Raw genomic sequence first — 22,936 nt, forward strand, 5'->3', positions numbered from 1 at the left:
CAATTTCATTGCTTGATACTAGTCTCTTGTCCTAAATAACTCTATATCTAGGGATCATAAAACTATGTGTCGTGTCGCAGCTTGAAATGAAGGTGCTGAGTTGCCTTGTTTATTCATGCACATTTGACACTGAAGGTCACTTTCGTTTTTTTGCATTTTTCCTTTTGACGGCGCGGATAGCTGAATTCTTGAAGGAAACCCCGCAAACGCAGAGGACGCCGCGTTGTTTAGTAGTTCGCACGTAACATATGACTGGGAGTTGTGGCCGTTGGCGCAGTGTTGGGGAGTGGACATGAAATCCTGAAGTCGTTCAGACGGGCTCGATCGGCCCCCGTGTTCGAAGCCTACCGCTGATTGATATTATCACACCGATAACAATTCTGAGGCGATTCGTGCGCTTCCACGTTCCCTATTGTACTAAAAAGAGTTCTGAGGCTCAAATAAACACATTTTTGATTTCGCCAGCTACCCGCGTCGAGATCGGTCCCCACCGAAGCTTAGGCCTAACGTATCCGTCGAGTCCGTCTGCACGCTATCGGCGCGTCTAGGTTCAGGAATCAAGAAGTCTAACAAGGATAAATCACTCTATGTTTCAGATTTCACATCGGTGTTCTTAAATAAACCATTGTGTAATCTCTACAGTGCCAGCACAAAAAACGATGAGCGCCGATGTGACGCGTCATAGACACAAGTATATGTGCGGTCGCCGAAGGCTCCCAGCACTAGCCTGCGCTTCTCTGACGAAGATATATGACTAGACAGACATGTCAAATGAAAGGCATCACTGAACCAAGAAAACGTAGCATATCCCTCGCGTAAAGAACCAGAAACGGCTATCGCAATCGGCAGTAACAGCCCATACAGCGTCCAGGGTCGCCGCTTCATTTAACGCTTTTTTCGAAGTTAAAATACCAATCGCAAGTGAAAAACGGTGTTGTGGCACTTCCGCGCAGTCTATTTAATATGGACAGCACATTTTTTTTTTTTTTTTTTTTTTGTGGCACAGCTGTGAGTTTTAGCTGCTGGGCGATAGCGCATCTCCCCTGTCAGTGCGAGACGTATCTTTGCAAAACTAAAACTGCTTCTCGATTTTGACATGGCAAATTATCCTTTCATGTTTCTCTGCTGGCGTGGCGTAGCGGTAAAGTACGGGGCTTGGGATCTGTAGGTCTGACGATCGAATCCTGGTCAGAGTATTTTTATTATTGTACTGAAACGCTCTCTGTTGCTTTCTGCTTCAAAAAAATAAGTACGGTGTCCAGGGACCGCGTATTGAACGCGCCAGAGTTGCTAGTGCAGCGAGCGCCCCAGCATCCGGCTCCCGGCACTGGGCCCATAATCCGGCGCTGCACTGGACACTGGATACTCGTCTTTGCAACAGGGATTATGCCGAATTTGACAGCTTTGACGTATATATATATATACACATAAAGTAAGGAAAGATATATTGCCAGGTTCAGAAGAGGGGGCAGAGGTGCCGAACTTGGCATCTGGCAATATGGAGCATGCAGCGAGCACTTCCTTCCATCCTTCCAACGCTTGACACACCTAACCCTTCCTACAGCTCTCCGAGTGCCTTCCCACTCCCGATAGAGTAGTCTGTGAGGGTAACCGGGACTGGCCTCTGTGGACAGGGAGGTTAACAAGAGGACATGTGCGGTTGTTTACCCTCTACGGAGGAAAGATGAAGGAGCATGAAATAATGAATAAAAGAAAGATAAGGAGTAAACAAGGTACCAAATAGCAGCAGAAAACTAGAGTCAAGGATAACCAGGGTGTGCATCGTGGCACATATATCAAAATGCGCCCAAATGACCGCGACTCGTAAGAAGCACCCGATAGCTCCCACAGAATAAACCAAGTTCAACTCAAAACTGTGACTGAATTCAAGTACCTAGGAATATACGTTACCTCAATTTTAAATTGCAATAGTCCAATTAACCACATTGTCTAGGTAGCTGCAAGAAAACTCTGGTGCGTGAAAGATGCCTGCAGCACTGCACATCTGAAACCAAGTTGGTTCCTTATACATCACTTTAAAGACCCTTACTGGAATATGCTGACGTCGTTTGGGACCCGTATAACAAATCAGACATTAACGTGCTCGAAAGTGTTCAGAGAAGAGCTATAAAATTCATCTTCAACGCGTACGGCGGGCATATATCGGTTAGCAATCTCATGAAAACAAACGGCGTTCCAACACTGGAGGCGCGACCAAAAATTCATCGGCTACAAATTCTTTACAATACAATCAACAATAACACTACATTAGACTTCAACACTTACATGCAGTTTAGCAGAGCCACGCCAACCAGATGGAAACATGATAAAACAAGTGTAATGCCTCAGACAAGGACTTATGCACATCGCTTTTCCTTATTTCCCCGTTCGACAGCAGGGAGGAACGCTTTGCCACCATAGATTGTGAACTTGCCATCAATCGATTCATTCCTTACTGTTTTGAAAGACTATGTGACATAGCGTGTGCTAATATTTCCTTAATTTTCGCGACCTTCAGAATAAATAATCCAGCTCATGTTCAATATGTGTTTGCAGTTGTGCTCAGTAATTGTGAGAACTTTTTTGCGCTTAACTTTGTTCGTGCATGAGTGTTTTTACTTACATTTTATAAATTATATCTGCTGTGCTCGTTGGTGAATTCTCAAGTGTTGCCTAACTTCTGTCAACGTTGTTTGTTCTGTGTCATGAACAGTATTCATTTCATAACTTTATGTTATTGCCAGTAGTGTCTGCTTGCTTTTGCTCTACTTTCCACTTGTATCCACTCCTGCCTTGGCCGCTAATGGGAAGGCAGCAGTATTCCATAAATAAAAAAAGAACAGATGCCAACTAAAAACATTAAAAGAAAAGAAACAAAGACTTTTCGGCTCCCATACGGGGGCCTTGTTCACATCCCCATACTGTGAAGCAGTTTAAACCAGATTGCGAACAAGGCCCCCGTATGGGAGCCGGAGCGTCTTGGTTTCTTTTGTTTTAATATATTTGGTCGGTGTCTGTTTTACCCTTGGCTATGAGCAATATCACCACAAGAGTTTCGTCGAACTCTTGATTTCAGTAGAAAATTGTGTGGGCACTGTCACCCCCTAAGTAACATATGTCATTCAGTCTATCAAACCGTCACAGTGTCACACACATCATAAGTGCCAGGTACAGACACACAGTGTCACAGAATGCACAGTGTTAAGTCACATTCACAGTTAAATGACCAGTTAAGTCGCAATCCGATTCACAAGCTGGGGTCCCCTTTGCCTGTGCCTTTTTAAGGAATAAGGCCTTTTATGCAACAAAACGTTAAACTGAGATGTGAGACGCCAAAACCCCCTGTGAATGAGACACCCCCATGTCAAACAGCGGCGTAGATGGAAAGGAAAATGTGTCTTGTCGTTTGTTGCGTTATCTTCGCGTTTCATGCGGGTGTGATAGTACCCGGTAAATGCGATATCAGCCCCCCTGACAACCATCGATTACGCAGAATCCTGTAATCCTGGCGAGCACGATGACTACGACGAGGAAAAAGAAGTAACTACGTGTCAGGGCTTCAGCCAAGAAAGCGACTGCAAGATGGTGCTGGAAGCCGATGGTTGTCGACGTTGCCACTGTCCACGCGCTTGCCCATCCATCTATTGTGGTCTACGTTGCCGGCGGGTGTTGAGGTCTGGGGCCTGCCCCTACTGCGACTGCCGGAGAGGCAAACAGGTCTACGTGCTCGGAAACAAGCCCTAGCGCGCCATCTCCTAAAGCAATGTCTGTTTGCTTTGAGATAACGTATCACGTTATCCTTGGGCATTGTATTACTCACTCCGTAGGCTTGAACCGCTCAAGTTGTCATTGTGAACATTTCTTGGATGCTGTTCTGTACACGGCGGGAATAACGTTCTTTTAGTTTTATGAGATACTGATTTAGTACTATTGAACTGAAATTCTCCTGAGAAGGTGAAAATGGGTAATAATAATAAAAAAACACTAGCTCACATTTCAGATGTTCATGTCGCAAACACGTTTTCTGGAAATTGGGCTGTAATTGTGCAATGTCTCAAAAACGCGCTGTATTTTTACGTATGCCAAAGTGAGCTGAAACAGCAAGGGCGATCAGACAAGTCGTGCGTGAATGCTGTGCAAGAATTCGTATACCTTGTGCACATCGAAATATCTGTCAGGAGAATTTTACAGCGACAACTAATAAAGTTTGTTTTCCGCTGTCTTCATGTCGTCTGTTGCAGCCATCGACCTGTTCACTCATAACAAAAGCTCACAAAGAAAAGAACACATCAATTATCTCAATCAGCGAGTCGACCTTAACCGAGCAGTGCGGATATGTTATCCATGCATTCATCCTTTATCATCCTCGAAGGCGCAAACACTTTCACCATAAAATCTATCGGGTGCCACACAGAACAAAAACGTTAATGAGGCGGACAACAGCGCTGCTGTAGCTAAATATATATTAATATAAAGACTGAAATAACTATATGAAAACAGCTCTCATACATTCTCAATACAATTACAAAGAAACACAGTCCCCTTCTCGCCTGAGTTCTGTTTGTGTCAGTTACAACGGTTACAACGTTGCGCTTGGAATCGAGAATTCTATGCCGGTCGTAGAGCCCAAATGGGCACAAAATGCAATAACGCTCTTGTGATATGAATTAGATGCATGTTCATAAGTGGTAGGTATCCCAAAATTATTAGGGAAACCCCAACCACGGCGTTCCTCATAATCAGATCATGGTTATGGCACGTAAAATACCGCTTTTTTTTCGTCTCACCGCCATGAACCTGCACCAACTAACTGACATACCAGTTCTTCGTTTCACTAAAAGCATGCCTCGTACCATCATGAAGGAATGCAGGACAGGCGGTCTAAATGTGACGGTCCCGTTGTTGCTTAGAGGCACACCCTTGCCTTTAAACACGTAAAGAAAACGAAAAAGTTAACTAAGAGCCATCATCGTGTGTAAGCAACTTATGAATAAAAAATTACGACCCGCCCTATGTGCAGCTATGTTGATAGCAGTGCGTAAATTTAAGTTATACTTAGAGATTAAGATTTCTACAGGCCTAGGGTCATTTTAAAATCTAATTACCGGCGTCATTTAAAATGTGCTCAAAGGACTTGCTGCTTTTATCACCTCAGGAGACTCAGTCCCTGGTCTCAAATTCAATGTAATCGCAAGCGTCATTGTAATGTCAATAAGTTTTCTGGAAGTACCTGTTCCAATACCTAATAGCACTGATTTAAAACAACCAGACACTGGAAGACACTGGAAACACGAATACAAAATAAAAGCCTTTTCCAGCTGACACACATTCATTTGCATTGGCGAACTCACCTGTTCGAGGGTATGTAAAAGGAACATGCCCGCAGGAAGCTCTTTCATAATCGTGCTGGCAATAACTGCCGTGTTTGGTGAAAAGGTGCCACTGAACGAAAGATTTCTTATAAACTGTTTATGACAGTTTATAATCAATCAGAAGGCTATCAAAGTATAAACCTTCAGCCTCCACGGCGAAACACACCAACATCATACGCGGCCGAACGACTACGACAGGTAAAAAAGAACAGGGCTGGACCTGTAATCAAGTAGTGCGTGTTAATGAGCACGCGTTTTTATTCGGCGAGTAGTTAATTTGCTTCGTATTAGTCAAACATAATTTAATAATATTCATTACATTGCGTGATTTAAATAAAAAGAATCGAGCGAAGCATTCTCGGAAAGTGGCGAGTCTTTGATCTATATCCAATGTGACGTATGTAGTAGAATCCAGAGCAAATGAAGGGTCCGCGTAATCTGTTCTCTGTCCACACGCCTGTCGTCCCGATGCAGGCGTCTTCTTGTACTGACCCTAGCCCCGACTGCGTGGACCTTGCTTCATGTAACCTGCGTGAGAACATGAGAACCATGAGAAGACATGAGAGCCAAAAAACATCCGAGACAAGCTTTCTTTTTTTTTTTGTCTGTGTTCAAGACCGAACTGCATAGGAAGTGTCATAGGTGGGAAAGGTAAATTACACAAGCTACCTTTCGTAGCTCGTCTAAGGAATTGTTCAAGCAATGTTGTATTGGGCGCCACAGTGCAGACTGCAGATGTCGAGCTAAACTCGGCATTTTATGATACGAGGCACAAAGTTTCTATCTTAGGCCATGGTATAGCAACTAATGGAGCTGTTGATGTCAATACCTTCTGAACCACAGTGTACCTGGTTGACGATATCGTCAGGTGTCAGACCAACGATCAGACAGAATTCGAGTGCACCCTACTCCTGCCCATTCCATCGTTTATTTATTATTTATTTATGTATCTCCAATACTCCCAAGGTTCAAAGGCGTTCCACAGTAGAGGGGTAAAAAAAAAGTGCGAATAGATTCAACTTATCAAAAATCGTGGTAAAGAACAATTATATTTTTCGTATTTCAATCAGAGATGAGAATGTCGGAAGTGGCAGTCTGACGTGGATCAAATTCATGGAGGAGAAGAAATAAAAAAGGCGTCTTTCAAAACGGGGTTATCATTCTTATCAAATTTTATCAACGGGACAAGGCGGAAACATGGCGCACTGCAAGATCGGACAGTTTCAAAGCGGTCTTTGTAGACCTTACAAAGGCATTACACCAATAAGAAGAAGGAATGAAACGAGTGACTAGACTTTGAATGCGTTACAACGTGTTTACAAAAGTAAGTTCCGAACGTCAGACACCGTTAGAACACATAAGGCTTGCGGCATACAGTGCCACCGAGGGCATCATCGCAAGCCAGGTTCTGGCATCTCTAATTAGCCGAGAGATGGCGGTTCGCTGGCAGAGGAAATGGCTTTATTAGAAGTGAAGGTAGTACGGTATAGAAGGACTACAAATGAGTAGGGGAGAATGCGGGTTCGAGCATGGCAGTGGGAGCACATGGGCCAGTGCCTGTTCTCGTTATAAGTGTGAACACGTTAGTGTCGTTGCTAGAGGCCCGTTGATGCGCGACTACTGCAGAATTCTTTGGAGTATTTTCAAATTCGCCGCTTTCGTAATAAAGTAGCGTGGAAACATCCTGCCAATAAAAACTCCAAGCACTCCTCACTGCGAGGTATCTGCATGCATTAATTTTATAGAAATGGGCATGCATAACATAATTACGAAAGCACAGGGCCGAACCGAAGTGGTTCCATATGTGCACTTCAATTTCTGTTCTGTTCATTTATATGCACATGTGCACTTCAGTTTCCCTTCTGTTCTGAAATATAGCGCACTTTGGCAAATGTGAATCAATTCTGTAGCGTTAGTGAGGCATTTGTTCATCGCATCAATGCTCAGCATACCTGGTCTGCTGGCCGCAAAACGCTGCTGGGTGCATTTATGAGCCCCGGAGCGACCCATTCTTGAAGAGTTTTCTTATACATTGATATACGGGCCAGGTATGCTGAGCATTGGTGCGATGAACAGAGGCCGTAGTAATGCTGAAAAATTGATTTATATTTGCGAAAACGCAGTATATTGCAGAATAGAAAGTGAAGAGTACATCTTCGGTTCAGCCTTGTGCTTTCGCAATTATGTTATGCATGCCCATTTCTAAAAAAAAAAAAAAAAAAAGCATTCACGCATGCAGACACTCACACAGCGAGAAGTCATTGGACTTTTCCGAACCTGATGTCCGGTATATCAGCCGCCCGATTTTTTAGCACGGCACCGAGAACATGTGTTGACTGCAATAACTTAATGATATTGTTAGCATGTAGTATGCTTGATTTTGGATTATTACCTTAGGACTTTAACTGTGCATAACTAAGACTGTCTTCATTTGCGACACACAGTCCTTGCTTTCTCCATTAGCACCAATGGGCCGTGACAAGGAAGAGGCCCAAAATTCTCTTTCTAAGCCGCGAACACTACACACCTCAGTTCTTTTTTTCCATGATTCTAAGGATCTGCTTTTCCAAAAAGGGTGGATATTACATGTATCGGCGTCAAACTCTGAGATATATTCCCCGCAGGTCATTGCTCTATACCGATGCAGGAGTTGCCGTTTTATGGTAACAAGAGATGACTGGGGTTTTGGTTTAAAACGAGGAAAAGAGAAGCAATGAGAGCACGTCGATTTCTTTTTTTTTTTTTTTGCGTACTTTACGGTCAGTGAAGGATGAGTGCGCCCTTGCGACCCTACATCTGTTCTTATAACAAAAAACCTGGCTGGGTCAAGTTCAGGCTTCAGCCCCCTTCCAACCACAAAATCTTTGGTTCATTCCTGCTTGCGACCGAGTTTCCTGCGGTGGTGACTAAAACAGCAGTGCGGATGAAAGAAGAGGGAGGGTTCGCATAGCATGTGGGGGAACCCTGTGCCAATTCCTTGTAGTCCTGACACCGCAATTGAAGAACAGGGCAGTCTGATTGATTTTCACGCACGGGTCGTATCTACCCTGTCCTTTTGTGCATTGATCGTTCTTGTTCTATGCTAGCATATAGGTACAAAGAAAAAAAAAACATCTTATTCTACTTGGAATACAAAATGCACCCACACCTAATTCCTGAACCGTCATATCGCCGTGTGGCATTGTGCCCTTCCTTGAGCCCTGCTAAACAACTTTGGAATTGTATAAAGCAACAGGCTGCAATTTGGCTAACAATGAGGACTACTTTGCTCCATCAATAACAAAAAAATTAAATGTTCTTTTTTTTCCGCACTCTTCCATTCTAGCTTTTACTTCCGGTAAATAAGCAGACACTAATGTGGGAAGTTGGGTTCAGCCAGATTGCTTTTTCAACTGTTTTGAAGTACCATATGCGCGTCTTACGGTAGTCGAGGACGTCCTTATTTCTAAGAGGTTTAATTTAAACATGCGTGGAAGATGAGCTCAGGTTGACAGCAGATTACCCGCTTTTACTTTTGAGTGCGTTCGCTTGCATCGCAGCATGCGTAGGCCGAAGCTTGTAGGGTACACACATAAAGCCCACTTTCCAACCCCTTAAGCTGCGCAGTCATTGTAAACTGCTACGTACGCCAGCACATTCACCCCATATGGGTCAGGTAGGTCGCTTTTTCTGGCACGGCAATTCTCCGCTTCTCGCCACTTGTCAAGGGGGACAATCGTCCACGCACTGCCGAGAAGGGTCTCTTGACTTTTGATGTTAAAAAGCCGTGTCGCACGCTTCTCGTTCGCTCAGCGCCACTGTTGGGGTGCTGGGAGGAACTGTTTTATATAAAGGCGCTCGGGTCTCCAATGGAACACGGAGGTTGCCTCGTCATTATGCAAGCCAAGTAGCGTGTGTGTACATGGAAGTGACCGATTAGAGGGTCACGCACTCCGTTACGCATGAGCTCGCACGTCGCGTCTGGCTTCCGGGCGTAATTTCGGGAAGTTGTCCGGCCAGGTGCTCCGGCCCATCAGCACGGGCATTTGCGAAACCTCGCCTTCGGCGTGGCCCTCATGCACCCTTCGCGTATACGCCTGCTTTCTATCACGACGCGGCTGCTTGTCGAGGATGCCACCAAGTGCGGACGTGGAAAGTGCGCCCTAGGAATGCTACTCTTGCTTCAGCCCTGCGGGTCACGCAATTTGATTTTTCTCGCTACCTGTATACTTCGGAGCTGCTATTAACGGTGACTGCCCGATCAGTAAACGGCCTTGAGGCGAATGTACAGGAAGTGCCTTGTTTTTTCGTCTTTGAGCTTTCTAGAAAAAAAAAATAATTGGGCAGCATCGCCCTGAGGGCTAGCATGTAAAGCAATAACAAGGCTTAGCGCTGAGCTGAAGCTTCCTAGACGGTCTTCTAAGAATGCGCGCGGAGGCATCTTCACGGGATGCACCACGAAAAGTAACCGATGATAGTGATCTAAAGAAAAAAAAGACGCTTCATTGTGCAACCCGTGATGGAGCACGGCGAAGCGTCGTCAGGGTAGAGGGAGTGGGAAGTGAAAGATGATAGAGAAAGAGGAAGGATGTAACTGCCGCTGCGCGATCCCCTACGATAGCTCAGTTGAGCTCTAGAGCTCGAAGTCGTGAATCGCGTTCCTGTTGCGGTGGCCACATTTCGATAGAGACTAAATGCAAAAAAAAAAAGAAAGAAACGCCGGTCTCTTGCTATTTAGTCGCACCATAAAGAACCCCGAGTGACCAAAAATGATTTCGCTGTGTGGTTGCACGGCATCGCACTTCATTGGTGCACAGGTGAGACAGAAAGTGACGTTGTCAGCGTTTTTTGCTCGAACTGCACTGTCTGCACCGATCTGACCACTGTAAGCACAAACTGGGTGGTATGCCCACAGCTTCACGGCAAATAGTAGACAGGTTTAGCGGAGCGCTTCCGGTCCGCTCCGCAGATACCGGGGTATCCTAACAAATTTGCACAGAGCTGCTGAGCGCGACATTAACGGGGTCGCTCAAACGTGTGCGGCACAACGCTCATACCGGCCGCGGAACGTACAGAACGCTGCCCACGTTGCGCTGCGTTATAGTGAAGCGTTATAGCTGCGTCTGCTTGGTTTATTAGTCTTTCTTTGTTTTTCAGAGTCCATCACTGGCGTCCCTGGGTGACACGTTTGATGAATGAGCAGAATCAAACGCAGTTCATGCAGCCACGGGTGCGCATAAAATGTGAGCGGAGCGGAGCGTAAGCGATGCTCTGCTAAAACTGTCCACTAAGTTCACACAACGCGCATACCAGCAGCTTAAGGCAGAAAGCGGCCCTGGCGGTACTGCAAAGGCGCTTCGTCATTTATGTATAGAAACTTGCATCTGGCCTGTGGCAGCAGTGTGTTCAAGAATTTGGAAAGCTTTCCGTCCAGCATTCTGACGGTCAAGATAGCCTAGAAAAAAAGACAAAGAAAGCAATATATATATATATATATATATATATATATATATTTATATATATAACAGCTTTATCGAAGAGTTTTTGCTAGGTTCGAAATGGCAACGGAGAGGCCGACAGGGTACTCCCGCAAAGCTGCCCTTTCCGTCAGAGGCAGGCCAGGCCTTGAATCGTAGCAGCGTCCTCCGCCAGCCTGACAGACCAGAGCTGGCCTTCTGGGCATTCGCTGAGCAGTATAGTCTCCCACTGCTCAGTTGTTTGTACTTTAGCAAAGTAGTTTGTCGTATTATTACTTACTGTAGGCACATATTCTCGATGTGTTCAGATATAAAGAACGCGCCCCATGCGTTGAGACCATGCATATACTTTTTTTTCTGCACAATAAGATTCAATTGTCGACCACTTCATCTCTACACCCAAACTGGCGCCAGCTCGAGGGTTATATAAATTTATAATTGCAATCGCAATGAAGTGTGTGCATATTGTGAACGTTCGTACATACATAGGTCATAATACATATTTCGAAAGATCCTCTACCGCAAAACGTACCGCATTTGCAGTAGGGACACTTTCCTCTCCTCTGCCTGACGAGACATCCGTACTCCTCCGGGCAGTTCCCGATCGGCGGACATGACAGGCTGCCCACCAACGCTGCATACAGTGACAACGAGCAGTAAAACAGGGCACGTGGAATGCGGCTCATTGATTAGGCAGCAGTAAAATGAATATAGCTAATGAGTTACGCATGTGAACCACAGCAACTCTCCCAAATTGAGAAACAACTTTCCCCATGACACCTTATAGTGGAGCTTGTAACGAGTGGTGCTCGCAGAAATTATAACTTAATAATCAGTAAGTTAAAGAAAAACCCTGCCTGATGTCTGTGAGTATAATACAGAGTGCATCCTTTAATTGGCACCTTCTTACGCTGCACACTTGATCACTGTGAATCAGTTTTCGTCTAGAAATGTCACCACTTCCGCAGACGTGAAAGGGTCAATATAGAGGTTACTTTATTAGGATGAGATGTGGTTATTCTAGTATAAAAATGATAAATTGACGCTCCGCTTAATCAGAACATGTTCGCTATACTGCACCTGTTGTTAAATAGCTACAGTGAGGTTCTTTCTCGACATGTTTAAACGCACAGTATGCTGCCCCAGTTAGTTTCACAGTGAATGTTGACATTCTTGTTCTACGACCAAAGTGATCTCTGCTTAAACAAGCAGTCTGAACACACATAAATTGTGTGCTTTCTTTGGATGGCACTTTATGCAGTAGTGGCGTCAAGTTAACATGCAAAAGCGCATTTTTTCATCTTCAGGTAAATTGACATGCATACCGACATTATAATAGATGACATATTTATCCCCTAGGAAAAGTCAATAGAACATTTAAACTGAATCTGCATGCGAAAATATGGCACTTTCAAATCAAGTGAAGGTAGCGTTTACTATCTCACCAGCTTCTTGTAAAAGTTTAGGGAGTGTAATTTATAAGAACATCTAGGTGGGATAGTCGGTAAGTATTCTCGCACAGATGTTTCGGCGAAAAAAAAAGGGAACAGCAAAACAAATCCAAACAAACAGGACTCGCGCTCGTCCTGTCAATATGCCCTTGTATGGTTCCTTCTTTTTTGTGCAGAAAAGGCATGTAAGCAAGTAGGAACTGTATAGCCGGCATCAGTATTGGGGGGCACCATTCGCACAAATGGGGGCACGTAGAACTCCTTCGTAATGCGTCGGCTGTCAAGCACTCGTCATCTAGCCATCGTTACTTCCAGATGCCGTCGAGTCACTTCTAAATGCTGTCAATGAAGAACATTCAATAGAGCGAAATTTTTCGCCAGTGTACAGCCTTTATTTAACGGCGGCTAGCAGTTAGGAAATTCGAAAATCTGTCGATAGAGTCTATTCGTTATTTACACTATCGGAGAAGTTGACGCGAAGAAAAAGATATTGAGGTGATACTGACCGAATGTCCAGTTAGCCTCACGCGTAGCCTTCCGAGCATAACGCCATAACGAGGCCAATCCCGCGTGTCTTTGATGTCCGGCTTGCAAATAGGTGGCGCTGTATACAGCATGTGTATCTAGCTGCGGGCTAACTGCGTAGTTATTCAATTTGCGTGGGATCCTGCAATAGTTGTCTAGGTGCTCTCCACGTGGCTTTGGTGCAATCAGAAAGATTTTGCTGATAAACAGTTATTTTTTTTACCAGTGTTATTTTAGATCACGTCAGGGGTTCCGAAGCGTAGAAGTATCCGGAGATCATATGCCCTATTCACAGTATTTATGAGCTCGGGGTGAGTAACTGGGTGCATTAAATGAAACAATCATTGGAGTGATTGGTAGTTTCTTTTTAATTCTTAAGACACTTTGATTCGTAGAGCAGCTGCAACCAGAGCGACAGACGCCTGGGTTGTACTACACCTAAGCATCACGTTATACAAACTATAACCCACGTGACCAAAATATGACGTCTACTCACCGCATTTGCAATAGGGACACTTCCCGGTCCTCTGCAGAACGTAGCAACCATGTTCGGTGGGGCAGCGTAACCGAGGACACTCGAGGAGTTCGTCTACAATTACTGCGGACAAAATTGGCAGCAGAATAGTGCACAACAAAGGTGGATTATTAGTTACACTTGTAGCACCTTCATTCAGACGTAGTTGTCGTACTTAGCATAAAATAGGTGAGCTTTTATACTTAAAAAAATACACTGTTTGGAGCTATTGTAGCACCATTAAAAAACACAAACTGCACCGGACCGGACATCACGCTCTACCAGCCCCCGGGCTGTCTGAAGTGCACGACCCTCTTTCGTTTCTATTTGTTTTAATTGCGATAGAATGTCATCGTCCACTACCAAGCAATTTTACCAAGAACGAGTTATTTGGAATGTTACTCGGGAATAGGTTTTAAGATCACACGGCTATGAAAGAACTGCACCTGGGGCACATCAACAGGCAGTGGGGAACTAGGTTTCTTTATCTGCTGTTTATATTCTCACTGAATAAATTAATTTTGATCCCTCTATTTCATTCAAAAACCGCCTCTTATAATTTCTGTAGATTGTAGCTTTTTCAAATACGCCAAATTGGGCGTTCTAGTGCTCGTCAATCTTAAGAAAACGTCCCAAGAAATGCAATAACACTGTCGCTGATACAGTTTTCAAATGCATGGAAGTTGCGGAAACAACTGCGGTGCTACTGCAGTGCAGCGTGAAATACTAATCCTGTGCTCCGCTCGAAAATAAGAACTGCGTCATATAATTACCTAAATCTTTTCCCGCATATACATTGCAATGAAGTTTAAAGCAAGCTATTCAAGCATAACGACATTTCTAAGCCTTAAAGAAAGCTTAATCTTCTTGGTGTGCGTACAGGTAAAATAAAATCGGTGGCCGCATTACTAAGTAATATGGTGCGAAAAGAGCTGAAATACAGAAAGCATACGTTGGTCTTAATAAAGGTTTGAATTTTGGAAGTTGGCCATCGCTATCGACTACTTTGGCGACTAAATTTGGCATTTCAGGCGCCAGGGGCGGCATTTTTCGAACTTTTTCTATCATTCCTTTTTACGACGTTTCACTAGTGACAGAAATATACGCAGGTACTCACAAGGCTTCCTATGTCGTACATCACTGTCCATCGTCGCGCTGTTGATGTCCGCACAGTCGCAGTGAGCACAACCTGTGTAACGTTCTCGTACAACACGGCATCCAAACTCCGTCGGGCACTCAAAGCTCGGACACATTATCTTGGGCTCTGCGAGGAAGGAGGGCGTAGCATTAAAGGATGACGGACACTCCCACCGTACACTATGTAAGTGTAAGCAGTTTGAGAACCTGAAATATGACACACCCATATATGCAGTCGTTGGCATGAAAGCGATGACACAGGCACAAAATAAACAAATTCATTTGTGTATAGAACCCCACTTGAATAATTTTTTTCTTCGTGGCGTCATATTTCATGGCGCATGCAAAAGTTATGCCAACTTTTGATATTTCGATAAATAGGAACCAAGAAAACGACGTCCGATTGGCTACCCGGCATGTGCGAAACAAGATGACGGATTGAAAGAAAAACAGGAACGGCAAAGCCAAAATGAAAAAAAAAAAACGTGGTGGACACAGCGATACTATAAGCGCCTTCTCAGGTATGTTATTTAATTAAGAAAATGGCCAGCGCCCTCGTAGTTTATTTTTAATATAATGATTCACGCCCAGCATCCATGATCTTCGCTTTTGTGGAGTGTAGAACGTCAATTGGTGAAGTGTGCTCAGAAGAGGATGACGTTTGGCGACGAAACGGGTAAAGTGGTATGGGAAGTGATTGTCCCCTCACAGTTGCCCCTGGGATCACACCCTGGGATTATGCACGCGTTTAGTTTAGTAACTATTCATGAAAAACAAGGAATCACCTAGATATCTCACCATCACAATATAATGCAAGTTCCCCATATTCCCATGCACATTGTTTTTCTTTTTCTACTACAGCGTGACACTAGAGTATAGAACGGCGACTATTTCTCGTCGCTTTCTTTAAGCTTTTATTTTCGTTAGCACTAACACGCTGGGAATAGTGGGTGAAAAGTTTGCAACGCGTATTTTTCCTACAGAAGAATCGAATATGGACACACAATCTTTCTAAATATGCCCTTTCGAGGGATATTATAAATCAAGCGTGGCACTTACCCTACCTACTTTTACTGGTTAACCAGCTGCTCAGTTAAGGGCCCACGCCCCACAGTAGAAATGGTGAACACGGACGATGCGCCACGCTTGCGCTATTACTTCACTTAGCTCATCGTTACAACCAACCCAAGTTGCATTGTCTGAGCTGCTAGCTCAAACTAGAGTATAATGGCCCGCTCAGTGGGCGCTGAGCTACACTGATCCTGCATAAATGGTGCTTCATTAAGTGTGAAAGATTCGCCGTTTTTATTTGCACGGAATGAACTCTGTCAAAGGTCTCAGTTATTATCTTCTTACTTTTAATATTTGCACCAATGGCGTGTCCATCTAGACATTCTATAAACGAACAAACACTGGTAAGGAAAGCCTGACAAAGAGCTCACCACTCAAGGTGAGCTCTTTGCCGGCGTACAATATCCGAAACCGGTGACCCGTGAAGAACAGTGCGTAGGTGTCCGCCTTCCCTTTTTCTTGCTTCGATCCAAAATCATTGACCATTGCCTGCAGTTCTGGCGACACACTTACACGGCATTGGAACACATGTTCTCGTGCCGCGGTCAGGTTGCCGCAAGTCTTTTGTGCTGGCCGAGGGCCTGTGACATGCAAGGAGAGAGTTGGCCTTGTTTCCTTGGCGTGGCGTGCCGGGGAAACGATGGCACACTTCTGTCAGCCGCAAAAGCTAAACTATTTGCACATTTTATGACATGCAGTAAGCTACTTTTATGGTAGACTCCTTGGGTATTCATTCTTGTACAATCCGCTATGCGCAGCGTGTCTGAACTATCTGTGCACCAAGATTTAAAAATATGCATATGCCACGTATCTGGACAGAAGCTAGCTACCGTTGATGACCGTCGCTTGGAGACACTCAGAATACGTTTTGCATTCCGTCTAATTTTTTACTAGCTTTAATTATTCAATTACTCAACTTCTGAAATATTATAATTAGATGAAAAGTGTCAATGAGAAAATTGGAGAGCAATATTAAAAAACCCCGATACTGCTTTCTGTTGCTCAGTGTGCACTACATGAAAGTGTTTTGCCGAGCCTGAAAAAATACCGGCAAATACACGAAAAAATGCCACGCGTTGGGGTCTTGAGGCACATTTCGTGTATTCGCGGGTTTCTACCCTCGACAAACATCATGCATCGCCTTGACCTTCGTGACACAAAAACTGAAATGCACAGTCGAGAAGGCCGTGTCTGTATCATGCACAGTTTCTGCTACCTTGCTAAATAAAAAAAAAAGCTCAGCGTCCTTTACAAAGCGTCAATTTTGTTGGATCTGCTTTCTGTTTCGATGGGTTTGAGGTAAAGAACGCAAGAAATGCAAAATGGAAAGTTTTATCAAAGTAGTCATCTCAACAATACCGCTTGTGCCTGCTCGTATATAAGATGAAGCAACGATGTTCGTAGCGGCCGATAAAACTGGCTCCAGCGTACTTGGTGTCACAACAGATGCGTGGACCGAGCGGGCAATATATCGTGTTGTTTCCTCACCGCCACAGAACCGGAAACAATGACACGAGGTACGCCTGGCAAGACCTGATCGCTAATGGTGACCGCTCGGCGGTTGCGTGGCTGTAGGTAGACTGGGGTCGGCGATCGCGCTAGCTCTGCTGCTGCCAGTGCGCGCAGAACCTTCGTTTTCGAAGACCTATTGTGTCCGCGGCGACCGCCAGTGTCTGAAGGTGACGTAAGGACACTGCGCAGTGACGGGGGGAAAAGCAGCGCTGTTACACATCTGCCTCTTGTCTTGCTGCGCTTTTTCTCACCTTCTACAATTGGCTCTTTTTTGTTGTTCAGCAATGAATCCGCGACCCAAAGAGGGAAAAGTTATCTCCTACGTTGTGAGTTCTGTGGCAAACAAACTTTACCATTCAAGTCCCAAAAATACCGCGGCCGAGTCATTAAAGCTTTTTCATTCCTGACTGTTCTTGGCAATCGGTCCATCGCCTTCGATGAGAATATGCCTATAGCGTCTAGATTCTCCGAAATGTACTCTTACAAAGGGGTCTCACGTAAGATAATATTGCGAAGATGTGCCCAGTAGACCAGTCTTTGCGTACGACCGATGCGTTCGAGATATTAACACCGCTTCATTCAGGTCCAGAACACCATTTGTAAGAGGGGGTTTCGACTTGTAATGGCTGCTCAATGTCAATCCCTAAAGGTCAGATGTGTAAAACGCCATGGGACAACAAAAAATACAAGGATTTTGTACCGAATAGCGTAAATATTGGTTCATTTTCAATTCGCGTTACCATTTGTAATTGCCTCACGTTAAGCCACGCCTTAGCTGTCGAGGAGATTGGCGAATGGGTGCAATGGACTATAATATATAAGATAAAGGTGGAATAATATTTCTTACATATTTCTCGCAAATTCCTTTTATATGGTAATGTATTTGCTTACGCCATTTTTGCCGTATAAATGCTAAACAAAGAAGAAAAAGAGAGATAATATGATGTGTCATCAGGACGCTATTTTTCTTAACAAAGTTTGCTCTATTTCGATTGCGTTAATTGGCGCGTCGTTTTTAGACATTGAAATATTGTAACCAATAATACTGTTCCGTTCCGCTTCCAGCCTGTAACCAATAATTTCGCGTGTCAAATGTAGCACCTTGCAGCAAGAAACCCGAACCATACCAGTGCCCATTTGGAGGAAATCACAGTGAGTACTCGCAAGCGTTGCTCATATCACTGACATCGGAGATTAATCATCACCGGCGCCGTCTTATGTTTATCGCGCTGATCATTATAGTTAACGACAAAGGACGAAAGGCTGCCTATCTGAAAATGCCCATACGTAGTGGCACTTTTATGATTATGACCCCCAAAGGGGCACCTCGACAATACTGTTGTCCTAATTAAAGCCGAAAACTTCATATTTGCCGCCAGTATGTTTCGAGTGCTATATTTTATCCCGGGGAACAAGAATTCTTAAAAAAAAGTACTCCCTTCCATCATATAACGCGGCATGTCGCTGAGAATGAGAAACCTATTTCGAGGTCTATTTAACGCGTCCTTAATTTAGACTTGAGATTATAATTGATGTTACAAGAAAAGTTAGGCGGGCAGACGCGCACACGTGAAGAGGGAAACGGACAACACAAACGCCTACTATAATCTGAATGGCCGCACAGTGGCGAAAGAAGAGGGACACAATAAACTTATCTATTCATGCTCAATGATGACATCACCACCCGCGAAACATATCTGCGCAAGCTCAAGAGAAGCAGCGCCAACAGTCAGTCAGGGACACGGGCGAAATAACTGTTTAGGCATGATATTACATCTTTACGTGAGCTGACTCAGGCTGGCCAGCGCACGCACTTCTGTTGTGATTGGTACACCAAGCCTCGACCACAAGACAAGCGTATTCGTTCCTAGGTTTGAACGGAACTAAAGAGTCATCAAATTTTGGAGCGTATTTACCATCGCCACAGCTCAACGGAAGACTAGATTGTGTTCCTCCTGCTAAAGGCCCTTTATGTTCGATTAATCTCTTACTGATGAAGCCGTCTGCTTGTCCTACAAAAATGTGAACGCAGCTAAAATGAACTCTATACACTACGTCCATACGACATCCTGCTAAATTCGTGTGTTTTAAGTAATACCTGCCAGGCTTTCTTTTACGGTTCCCATGTTCTTTGTTTCTCTAAACAGTGGCGCCTAACATTCCGGAACCACTAGGTAGCCGTAAACAACATGTCAACTTTATATCTACTCCCTACTTCCTAAAGTCGGTACAAGATTCAGTGGACGTAAAAGCTACTCACGACCCTCATGTTATTATTATTGCTTCCCCCCTTAAGGTGCTCCTGTCTGCACGCTTACCCTTTCCTAACGGGAATCCCTTCCAAGTAACTAAATTTTAAGTCGTTCTCAGGTAAGTTCTATGTCTTTCGAGCATTCGTTCGAGTGCTCTTTGATTGATTCCCCGGACAGAACGTAGATAGTCGGACTTAATGATATGATTTTAGCTTTCTCAAGCTCTCACCGCCATTCGCACGCCAAGGTACGTTGCACACTTTGAAATCATCCGCGGGCAACTCCACGGCCATCAAAATGCAAATCCGAGCGGAGGTCATGACATCTATGACCGCTAATTATACTGTCGAGAAGAGCTCTCACGAAGAGTACAATGGCCCCCAGGTTGGACAGCCCGTGGGCAGTACTTTAGGAGAGATTAATGTCCGGGTCCGGTATTAATTGCGGCCCTTGAACGCGGAAGTGCTCTACGGGTCTACGAGAAGGCTTCTGCTTGAAGATGGTCTGGGAAGAAAAAGAACACAAGAAGATATATAAAAACAAGCGACGCTACATCTGTCAAGCTGTGCAAAATTGGAAGTCTAGAATTAGTCCCCAATGCCCCCCCCCCCCCCCCCCCCCTTCCCCCCTACCAGACACGCGTTATTTCTTTTTTTCTTTTACCTCTACGATAAAACGCTCGATTCGTTGCTTCCGGTAAGACTACCTGCCATTACTGCTTGTTTTGTCCCTACATTATGAATGACTGATGCAATACGGAAGAGAAGAATTTGCCCAGAGCCATAATTTTCAATGTGCTTGACCCAAGATGCGGAAGTTATGCAACTTTCGACACTATACGCAATACTTGTAGGCAGCTTTTCTCTTAGTATGTGTTCCTTTGGGAGCAGAAAGCAAACCCGGGCCTCTCGTTTCATTGTCTAAATGAATAAATTACCTCGAGCACCCAATGAAAATACATGTACTCCCGTATCCAAAAAGGTGCTGAGATTACTGCAATATAGCTAAGAAAATAAAAAAGAAAGGACCTCTACGTTTGTTGAAACTTTATATTTCCGACATCGGTCAAGTACTCTTTAATACTTTATTGCTATTCTATCGAAAAATACCGTCATTCGCACTTTCAGAATTTATGCCGATGGCCAAGTGGGCGGGTATATGAAATTTCTTGGACCTGTACTGTAAACAGTTCATGTAAACCTTCCTTCCTCTTCGCTATCTGACCGTGCGAAGGAGTAAAACAGAATAATTTTCTTCTTATAAAGTATCACGGAACCAGCACAATTCAGGTTACTCTTCATCGGTTTCTGTCACCCTTAGCCATCAACCCCGAGCGTCCTCTTCCTTATTTCGGCATCTTGCTCCGCCCTCCTTTCGGCGTGATACCTACACAATTTCTCCATCTTTATGCGTATTAGCTTACTGTGAATCCAATACACCGTGTGCGAGCCTACTGTGCTGAAGGATTTTATTACTATGTGCGAATCCCAATCACACACACGAAACAAATTACAGCTGCTCGGGCCACCTGTGTTGTATTTGCGCAGATTTGGCAAAGGAAGTAGTGTGAAGGTTGATTTTCTTACTTGGGTGGTCAAAGCGGTTCAGTGAGAGAGCCGTACTGCTGGATAGGTACCACTGCGATATCTTTTGGCCCGAAGATCTAGGGTTGGACTAAGAGCCTAAACAATATGAGCCAAGCGCGAGTGCATTGTTGATCACGCCACAGTGAGTTTCTTTGAGAACGGCATAAAAACCATAAAATGAGGAGCGACGGAGTAGCGCAGTGTTCGAAAGTGAACTTTTAGAACATCAACAGATATAATGTCGGCTCATAGATAGCTCTAAATATGACACACCTAGGATATTCTAAAATGGAATAACGACTGATATTTAACAATTTATTTTAATTAGTTGATTTCATTTTCAGTAATTTGGCTTTTGGTTGTGTGCCCCTTTGGGCGTTTGTTCTGGGCCAATCCTCCTCAATAGGTACTTCTCGCTGTGACACAAGGGCTTTAGATTTATTAAATGTGCAAGGATGCTCAAGAGCAACACAAGAGTATTGTGTTGGATCATCTGCGGAGACACTACGTTCAAATTACTTTATCTGAATTCCGCAGAATAGCAAGAGCAAATGGGACCGATCGCCTTAATTTTCCACCTTATATAGACACATGAGGTGAACAGAAATGGCCGTGGCTTACTTGTGTGTGCCGTGACGTCGAAATAAAATAAAATCATTGGCATTTTTCCTATTTGAACTTACTGAAATATGTATATAGCGTGCGTGCGTGCGTGTTTGTGTTTTGTGTGAATCGATGTCGTGTGTCATCAACATTGTTCCTTCGGTGATCATCACACATCGTTTTTGTGGTCGTCGCAGTGCTGCGTAAGGTAAAAGCGGTGATCTCTGCTGTGCAGAAACATGAACACTGGATGATAATAGACGTCGCATCAGGTGAAAATAACACAATTATTCGCACCGGCATTAAATGAGCCGCATTTAACGAACCACAACATTACAGCTCAGCTTAACGTACCTTAAAGATAGGCCTGGGATTTTCACGGTTTTTACCGCCCTTATAATTCCGCTCAAGCAAATACTCATGATCTCTTTGTCTTCGTCAGACTAACAAGATCTGTTACTATAGAAACCGTAACCCCATAAACAAGTCACTAAATGTCAGAACATAAGGTGGACGTTCTGTGAACAATTGATAGCAGTACTCTAAAAGCAGAGCCTAATCTATTTAAAGTCATTAGAGTTATCGAATATATAAGCACGGGATGTATATTAAAAATAATCTTTCTTTGCCTCTTCCTTCTACTTTTCCGCTGCTCATGTTGCTGTCTTGTACACAGCGTCGGGAGGTGGTTCAGAACGCGTATTTACATGAAGAAGCATGCCAGAGAAGAAATGCAACACTATAAATTCATTTGGACCTTTCCATCCCGTCGCATGTGCACAATATTATGTGGCACTGACCAGGAGTTGCCACATTAGCCTCTTGACAGCTGTAATTATCCGCGGACCCCTCAAAATTATTGCAGAAACTGAAGCGCTTACCTTTCTACTAACGTGCAAGTCAACAGGGGAGACAGATAGAATGAGAGAGAGAGGGAGGAAGAGGTGGTAGAGAATGGATAAAGGTATTGGTAGAACCGACGCAGTCGCGTTACGAGTGAATAACAGCACTGCCACTCTCCGCTTGCTGTTCCCATACGGAGCAGGGGAGTGGATGGAGGTAGAGGGAAAACATGACATGAGAAGACAAGAAAACGCTTCTAGTATTGACACGACAGCGGTTGGAGGCAAAGTGGAGGTACGTTACGGTAGGTTTCTGCTATTTCTCAAAAATAATTACCATGCATCTTTGTCAAGCGTTCATTTGGTGCAAGGCGTGCCGAGGCAAAGCCGCACTAAAGCACCATAGGGTCTAGGTGTCCATATACAGAATCGGTCGCACGTCAAATCAACACTTCTGTGCCCACCGCGGTAGCTCTGCGGCTATAGCATTTGCTCGAGGTTGCGGATTCAATCCCCACGGTGGCTTCCGCATTTCAACGTGTGCGAAATACAATAACGCCCGTCCACTTAGGTTTAGCAGCCCGTTAAATACCACCAGGGTGCCAAAATTATTCC

At 44.3% G+C, this 22,936-nt stretch overlaps 1 protein-coding gene across 1 annotated transcript in view; it reads right to left on the minus strand.

Annotated features, from left to right (window-relative positions):
• Window positions 1–5,598: 5,598 nt before the first annotated feature.
• LOC129385724 (uncharacterized) overlaps window positions 5,599–22,936 on the minus strand; it is a 63,607-nt gene continuing 46,269 nt past the window's right edge. Inside the window, exons 2-5 of the mRNA XM_055072731.2 lie at window positions 14,436–14,582; window positions 13,301–13,402; window positions 11,361–11,462; window positions 5,599–5,900 (exon numbers count right to left, since the gene is read on the minus strand). Of these exons, the coding sequence (XP_054928706.1) occupies window positions 5,866–5,900; window positions 11,361–11,462; window positions 13,301–13,402; window positions 14,436–14,582 (386 nt within the window). The 3' untranslated portion in view covers window positions 5,599–5,865. The remainder of the gene's footprint in view (window positions 5,901–11,360; window positions 11,463–13,300; window positions 13,403–14,435; window positions 14,583–22,936) is intronic.

Source organism: Dermacentor andersoni, chromosome 7 (genome assembly GCF_023375885.2).
Source record: "Dermacentor andersoni chromosome 7, qqDerAnde1_hic_scaffold, whole genome shotgun sequence".
Taxonomy (NCBI): domain Eukaryota; kingdom Metazoa; phylum Arthropoda; class Arachnida; order Ixodida; family Ixodidae; genus Dermacentor; species Dermacentor andersoni.